This window comes from Terrapene carolina, unplaced genomic scaffold (assembly GCF_002925995.2).
Source record: "Terrapene carolina triunguis isolate 2854851 unplaced genomic scaffold, T_m_triunguis-2.0 Scaffold97, whole genome shotgun sequence".
NCBI classification, from domain to species: domain Eukaryota; kingdom Metazoa; phylum Chordata; order Testudines; family Emydidae; genus Terrapene; species Terrapene triunguis.
Genome location: NW_020664448.1, coordinates 2,291,705 through 2,300,243, shown reverse-complemented (window position 1 = coordinate 2,300,243; position 8,539 = coordinate 2,291,705). Strand labels below are relative to the sequence as shown.

The 8,539-nt window shown below is 46.4% G+C and overlaps 1 protein-coding gene across 3 annotated transcripts in view; it reads right to left on the bottom strand.

Moving 5' to 3' along the window:
* Positions 1 to 8,539, bottom strand: part of GDPD5 (glycerophosphodiester phosphodiesterase domain containing 5) — a 308,105-nt gene that overhangs the window by 9,166 nt on the left and 290,400 nt on the right. For all 3 annotated transcript variants that reach the window (XM_024205078.1, XM_024205070.1, XM_024205087.1), the window contains one exon: positions 7,402 to 7,484. In XM_024205078.1, coding sequence (XP_024060846.1) covers positions 7,402 to 7,484 — 83 coding nt within the window. The remainder of the gene's footprint in view (positions 1 to 7,401; positions 7,485 to 8,539) is intronic.

Here is an 8,539-nt window from a genome sequence, read left to right as displayed (position 1 = left end):
GCGCCGCGGGGACTGTGCCGGGCCGGAGCCGCGCCGCGGGGGCCGGGCTGGAGCCGACCCGAGCCGCGCCGACCAGGCCGGGCCAGACCCGACCCGGGCCGCGCCGCGAGGGCCAGGCCGGACCCGACCTGGGCCAGAGCCGCTGGGGCCTGTGTGCTCGGCAGGAACGGGCGGCGCCTCCCCGGAGCCCTTCTCGCGCCCCCACCACCCCAGCTTACCTAGTGCTGCCTGCCCGCCCCTGCTTCTTTTCAGACTTCCCGCGAATCTCTGATTCGCGGGAAGCAGGGGAGGGGGCGGAGCGTTCAGCGGAGGGGAGGAGGGGGAAGTGAGCTGGGGGCGGGGTGGAGAGCTGCAGCACGGGGCCCTCTTGGCGCGGGGCCCAATTCAGCCGAATCGGCTGAATCGGCCTAAAGCCGGCCCTGTGTGCAAGACTAGAACGAGGTCGGGGTGTCCCATCCCTGAAGGAAAGGCCCAGCAGAATGAGATATTTTAGGCGCTGACTGAGGTTTTGTTCAGACACACAGCTGAAAGGCCAGAGCCCAAGTGGAGAGGTACTGAATATAAGAGTGGGGGATCTGCTGGCAGGTCTGTGAGCAGCCCTCAGCTTAGGAACTCATTGCCTTGTGGGTCTGAAATAGCTGCAACCTAGTGACTTCAAGGGCAGGTTGCTATTCTCCCCCCCACCCCGGCTTTTGGGGGGTGGAGGCGAATTACGAGGGTAATGATGCTTACCCAGGCAAGACTCCCAAGGATTGTAGTAGTCCCCGTGGTTGGTGTTTTGCCTGGATGAGGAGTGCTAAACAGGACTCACAGACTGCAGGCAATTTTAAGTGTGAAGTATAGAGTGGTTGGCGTTAAGCAGTTCGAGTTTATCAGGCTAGCACGGTTATTTCCTAATCTAAGTGTAGGGCAATACTATAGCCAGCCTCACTGTATGGTAACTATTAGCAAACATGAGCTATTAATGGCAACCACTGTATTTCCATCATCTCTTACCACCCGGATTTTCAGAATAACGTAAAGAACTAGCTACATGTTCAATTAGGCCTAACTCAACGTATGGCTTGAATGATCCAGTGGGAATACAGTTGTTAGGATATAGATAGTCAGGCCTGTTTGTAAAGGCCTATCCTTTAAGAATATAGGTGTATTCGGTTTTGTAATTGTTTCTGTCTGCTGTATAATTAATTTTGCTGGGGGTAAACTAATTAAGATAGTGGAATATAATTGGTTAGCTAATCATGTTACAATATGTTAAAATTGGTTAGGTACATTTTAGTAAAATAATTGGTTAAGGTATAGCTAAAAATATTACTATATAAATTAGGGGCAAACAGAAAGTAAGTTGGGATTCAAAAATTAAAAAAAAGAAACTTAAATTTAAGCTTGCTAAAAGTTCACCCCAAAAAACATCCAATTGTTTGCACCTTCAAACTTCGGGTATTGTTGCTCTCTGTTCATGCAAAAAGAACCAGAAAAGTGTAAAAGTAAAAAAATAAGCTCTCTAACGATAGTTTGCAAAGGACAGTTGAAAACAAGACAGAATCCTAATGTTGAATATCATTATTCCTACAAATCCAAGACATTTTGTTTTTTAAAATAAAATGGGGTAGGTGCTTTTTACTTTTAGACTGAATTGAAAATAACGCATTGGTTTGGGTCAGGGTCCTGTGGGTCTCAATCCCAGATGAAATGCTATATACAGGGTTTTAAACATTTAATATATGCCTGGAATCCAGAATTCCTATTTAAAAAAAAAATCCAGTGAGCATTTAACATGTCTAGTCTGATCACCTTGGCTATGAAAGGCCACAGAAACACATGCACATTTCTCAGTGATGTTGATGTGAACTGAGCCTGTGTACCTGGGGAAGAATTTGCTCCACAGGAGTAACATTCCCATAACGTTCATTGTATTTTTTCGCTAGCAAAGTACCATTTTAAAAGGCAGCTTCAGATAACAACAGATCCAGTTATTCTGCAGATTGAGGACAACAGTGCAAGTCGCCGCGTACCTTCTAGCAGGCAATACTTACAAATGGCAAACGTTCGAATTCAAAGGAGGGGAAATAAAAAAGGAGAGACACACAAACTGGGACATTTATCAGTAATACAATCTCATTGCTCAGAGCTAAACGCATGGAGAAGGTTACACATGAAGAGTTTGGTTCAAACAGAGAAATAAAAGTGGTGAAGGCTTTACTGCAGAGTGAGGACAGACTTCAAATAGCCCCTAAAGGCAGAAGCAACTGAAACAGCCAATAGAATAAACAACCAGAAGAGTATTTCAGGGAGCCTGAAATCCAGTGTCCTGGGGTCTTGAGTCTCTTCCAACCTACAATGGCAAAATGCCATTGACTTCAGTGGATTTACTCCTGGTTTATAGTAGTGTAAGAAAGAAGAGAATCTTGAGAGATTCTGAGCTCAGATCAGTGCAGCAACTGATGGCCAAATCTTTTACTACCCCTCCCCACCGCTAATATCTTATAGTTGCCAAGACAATCATGACAAGTGAAAGACAGCACTTTGACTATGGGCGGGGGGGGAATGACGCTGCATTTTGCCTTGGACAGCAGATACTTTACGCTTTAAGGAGATAGCGTGGTGTCAGCTGCGCACACCACAAGCCAGACTGTGATCTGGGACACATCAGGAGAACTGTGGAGTAACTCCCTTGCTACACAATTATGCTGATATAGCCGAGAACAGAATCTGGCTCAGAAGATTTACCAAGAACTATGGTCAGCTTTCCCAGGTCGCTCAGTGCACCACAACTCCTTCCCAGTTCTCAAAGGGAAACTGAAATTTTGCCATGAAGGGGGTAAAAAAAACCCAAACCCTGAAATATTGTATATAGATTTTGAAGCCAAATGTGTTAACTTGGAAAGGATAAATAGAGCAGATTGGACTATAAAAACCCTACCTGGAGGGTGATCTTGCAATGGGATATTTCTCCTTGGAGAGCACCATGGCTTCCCAGAGGTCACCTAATTAAACGGTGCTCAGGTATCCTAGAGTAACACTCGTGCAAATGGAAGTGGCTTGTACCATGGACGTAGAATGTCCAAGTGTCTCTAGAAGGGTCAGTTGGACGTGGCAGGGGAGGCTGCCTAGTTTTAGTAACTCTTGAATAAAGTTACGACTCAGACTCTCAGCGAGACAGTCGTGGTCATTCGTGGAGCTGTGGCGTTTAAAGCATTATTCGGGGGCGGTTCTGTATTATCCCAGTCTGCAGTGAAGCCCTAGCAGAAAGGAAGAGGAGGGTGGAATGAGAAGAGGAGGAGGAAAGCACCAGAATTACCTGATCATGTGATAGCTGTGAGATGCCAGAATGCAGCAGAGAGAAAGAGGAGGAACATGCACAATAGTCAGAGCAGTAAAAAAATAAACAAGGCAAGAAGGATAAAAAGATCGGTTAGAACGGGGTGGGCAAACTATGGCCCGGGGGGGCCGCATCCGGCCCTTCGGACGTTTTAATCCGGCCCTCGAGCTCCTGCCGGGTAGCAGGGTCCGGGGCTTGCCCTGCTCCAGCCAGGGAGCGGGATCGGGGGCTTGCCCCACTCTGCGCATGCTGTGGCTCTGCGCAGGTCCCGGAAGCAGCAGCATGTCTCCCCCTCTGGCTCCTACACGTAGGGGCAGCCAGGGGGCTCCGCATGCTGCTCCTGCCCCAAGCGCTGCCCCCACAACTCCCATTGGCTGGAAACTGAGGCCAATGGGAGCTGCGCGGGTGGTGCCTGCGGACGGGGCAGCGCGCAGAGCCGCCTGGCCATGCCGCCACGTAGGAGCCGGAGGGGGGACATGCTGCTGCTTCTGGGAGCTGCTTGAGTTAAGCGCTGCCCAGATCCTGCACCCCTGACCCCCTCCCGTGCCCCAGTCCCCTGCCCCAGCCCTGATCCCCCTCCCACCCTCCAAACCCCTCAGTCCCAGCCTGGAACACCCTCCTGCACCCGCAACCCCTCATACCCAGACCCACCCCAGAGCCTGCACCCCCAGCCGGAGTCCTCACCCCCCACCCTGCACCCCAACCCCCTGCCCCAGCCTGGAGCCCCCCTCCCACACCCTGAACTCCTCATTTCTGGTCCCACCCCAGAGCCCTCACTCCCTCCTGTACCCCAACCCCCAATTTCGTGAGCATTCATGGCCCGCCATACAATTTCCATACCCAGATGTGGCCCTTGGGCCAAAAAGTTTGCCCACCCCTGGGTTAGAAAGTCATCCCAGTCGGTACATCCCCACCTCGCGAGACCACAGGGACTTGCCACCTTGTCACTAGGGCTGAGGCTGAACAGTAGAGTAATGTGTAGCCCTGCTCTGGAATGCAGGAAAGCCATTCCTAGGGGGTAGGAGAAGCACATCGAAGGGGTGGCTCCATTCCAACCCATCGCCCCATCCTTGAGGTGAAGGAAGTAACTGATTTGCCCAGCAAGACTTGCAAAGAATCCACAAGGGTCGGATTCTGAGCCTGTCTCGCAGGAGCTGAATCACTGCAGCAGAGAAAGAGAATGATTCAGCTGGGATTGGTTTCTGAACTCCCCAAATGCAGCACCAACACTTCCGCATGGTAGAGAAAGGCACGAGGCCTGGGAATGGCTCCCTCCAAGTGACAACCACGGGGCAGAGTGTAGGTTCCCAGTCCCATGTTTGTAAAGCCCTTGGCTTTAGTTACAGCAATTGGAATTTGTGGCGTTGAATTCTTCTTCTTCTTCTTTTTTGTTTTTTTGAAGTCTTTAAAAGAGACAAAGATGCTTTGGAGGGTAACAAGTGCTGGCTATGGGAGGTTTTAATACTCACCTGTAACTGATTGACCCTGCAAACTATACGCCTCTGGGTAATTACAATAACAGGCTCAGACACATTGTGAGCTACAGGGTAAAAACAAGGGATCGAAATTCAGCCCTAGGGACAGCAGGTACTACCGAAGTGAACTGCAAGTGTCCCTGCTTGCACCAAGTTTGAATTTGTATATATGGTCACCAAGAGTATTTCTGAGTTCTTACCACCACCTAGCACAGTGGGGATTTCAGGCACTTACATAATAATAATTCTACCACTCCCTCAATGTCTGTTCATTTCACCTCTCACCAGGCTCTTTACATTCCTTTCCTGCCCATTTTAAAATCCATGATTGCTGGAAATTATCCCTGTCTCTCCATGCTCTCAGCAGCCTGGGCAAATATCTAAAACAGCCCAGTTTTTAAGGGGTGTAGCTCACAAAGATTAAATACACCTCTACCCAGATATAACACGAATTCGGATATAACGCGGTAAAGCAGCGCTCCGGGGGGGGGGGGCTGCACACTCCGGCGGATCAAAGCAAGTTTGATATAACGCAGTTTCACCTATAACGCGTTAAGATTTTTTGACTCCTGAGGACAGCGTTATATCGGGGTAGAGGTGTAAATACATAAATTCAGACTGTCTTAAGATGCAGATTCTTGGAAGGGATTCAAGGAATTGCTGTAGAACTGCTTTAGGAAAGACCTGAAGACTCTGAAACGAAAGGTCTATGGTTAAACAGTTGCCACTCCCGCCTTAAAATTCCCAAACAAGAGAGCAGGTCAGACAGTCACACCCTTGTGATTGAGCCAGGGTGCTCAATACATTTCTTTATCTGGCGCTCGTCTGGGGTAAGGGTTTATTTGATTTGTATGATTCACCTGCAATTTAAGAAATGGCGTTTTAGTCCCATGTGAAATTCTATGGCTTGTATTATGCAGACTAGATGACCGTAATGGTCCCTTCCTGGCCTCAAAATCTATATTATTCAGATCCAAAAATCTAGTCAAAATTCTGATAATTTTACAGATGTACTTTTGGTTTCTGGGAAATTTCCTAAGGTGATATGAGGATATTGTTGGTCAGTTACACTTATGCCACAACAATGAAGTCAGTGACCAAAACTCCCTACCGGCATAACTCCGCTGCCTGGGAATTACCCCAGTTATGAATCTGGGTTACTGAATTCAGCGGATGGCAAAGGTATAACAGAGCTGAACAAGGCCAGTAAGATGGAGTATGACAGCTCTAGTCTCTAGCATGGAGTCCAGTCGGTAAGTGGGGTTCTCAACAGCTGCAGACACTCTACTGTAACACATTACAAAAATAGCAAGGTAATTATCCGCACAGGGAATTAGTCACAAAGCAACTTAGTCAGGGCAACGTGACATCGCAATCACTAGCTCGTGAAGCTGAAGCGGATGTTTCATGGGCGACTGCTGTGCCTAATGCCAGGATGTTTGTGGTTATAATCAGGATGGAAATTACAGCCCATTCAGTACACACATTGTGGTGGTTTAGATGTGCCAGACAGAAGGTTACAAGGAGAAACTCAGAAAAGAAGGTGGAGTTTTAAAATGACATTTCCTTAGGCAGACACTGCTGTCTTCCTGTCCTCAGAGCGTATCTATTTCTGAGTCCAGGTTTTCCAGGACAGCCGGTCACATTGTCATAACTGGGGATGAAAAGTTCCTCTTTGGAAGAAAGGCAAGTTTCAGGGTCTGTGCCAGGGTTCCCCCCAGAATAAACAAAGGAGAGCATGGCGTGGGTGACTGATACTTGTAACAAGGTTCCAAAAACATGTTAAGCATTCCCCTACCCTGCCATTATGAATTCCTAATGCAAACAAGTAGGTTTACTTGCAACTTGCCAAAAAATTAGATCTTCATCCTATGAGCGAGTGGGGTAGTCTAGTTTGTGTTCTGCATTTGTTTCCATGCTTAACAAAAATATTTAATCCTCAGATAAACCAAGGAACCAAATGTAACCTTAGCTATGGGATCTTTAGTGAAGTTTCCAGTACCAGCTAGTAGAAGTTATTGCTCCCTCTGTCCGTTAGAGAAGGGTGAGGAACCTTTCTTCACACATTAAGATAAACCTGAACTATTAAAGCCATTAGGTGATCGGCGAAGTTCTGACAATCTCATGATTTTCTGCTTCCAAACCGAACGTTCCAATTTTAAAACATCCCAACGAATAGAGGTTTCTTCGCGTTCTAACTCATTCCCATGACGGGAGAATCTCTGGAGCTGCTGAGAATTCCTCATATGACTTTGAAGTATTTTAAGCTTTTTCCTTGTGGTGCCCGTTTCTCTTAAGCATCAACAGTTCTCTCCCGCACACATTTTTTAGAGAACCACACCAAGTTTGAACCACCACCCCTTTTCAGAAGTCCTCATTCTTCGCAATCTTTATGTCCCATGTAGCAGCTTCATTCAGCTGCTTATAACTGAGAGGGGGTAGCTGAGGGGATAAGTAAATTTGGACTGGGGATGATTATAAGTGTCATTATAAGCAAGGGCTCTAGAGAATACTGCATCTCCCTTTATCTCCCTTTTATGTCCTTGAGATGAACAAACACACCAAAAAAATCCATGAGAGTTGTTCTGTAATAATGCTACTTACTTCTGGAATATAAAAACTCCTACAATTATGGTAAATGAAATGAGATCAGCTGTTATCCAGATTAGATTGTACTCGTTTGGAGGCTGGAAGACAAAAAGACAAGCACACGTTATACTTTCCAGTTTGTACAAATTTGGTGAGCGTTCAATCCTAAATAGATCGTCGTATACAGAAATATCACAAACTTCATGACACGGTGACCATTGATTTGAAGCAGGATTTGGATCCCAGTTCATCTGGATCCCCAAGCTACCCCTGTTTTTTACTTTTAAAGAACACCACATTGCCAGGAAAGACCTGCAAAGCCGCATCCATGCTAACCCTCTTTTCGCATGCTCCCAACGTTCTCAACACTCACCTTTTGGGCTGAAAATTTCCATGTCTTGTCTCTCTCTCTCTGAAGAGGAGATTAAACTATCTTTGGTGATTTCTGAGTTTATGGGGGACTGAAAAAATACACTCAAGAAATTCTCTACCCAGACTTTGATTTGAATGTTTTACTACAGCAGGTACAGCTCAGGTTTTAAACTTGGCCTGGCCACACTCCCCATTGAGGAACAAGGCCCTGATTCAGCTAAGCACTTCAATCCCTTTAACAATCTGGGCCTAAGTATAGCTGGGCTCAGCGTTGTGATGCCTAACTGATTTAGGAGCCTAAAGCTCATTTTCAAAAGGGATTTAGTCACTTAGAAGCCAAAATCCTGCCAACTGTCAATGAGATTGTGGCTCCTCAGTACCTAAATCCCTTTTGAAAATGAGATTTAGGCTCCTAAACCAGTTTGATGTTGCAATGCTGAGGGCAGCGATGCCTAAACCCCTTTACAAATCCAGGCCCAAGCATGTTTTTATATTTCAGGGGCAGGTCCACAACTGGTATAAATGGTCATAGTTCCATTCACCTCAATGAAGCTAATATATTAAAACAAACATCGTATAGACACGTAACCTCTCATTTGAGCAGGTCAAAACATTTTAACTCAAAATTTCTGGACAAAATATAGGATTTTGATGAAAGCGATTTTTTTTTTTGGGTGGGAAAAAGTTGACTGACTATATTTTCCAATTTTTTGACAGGAAAATTCAAAGCAAAACATTTCATTTTGAATCAACATTTCCAAAATGTTAACATTTCAAAACT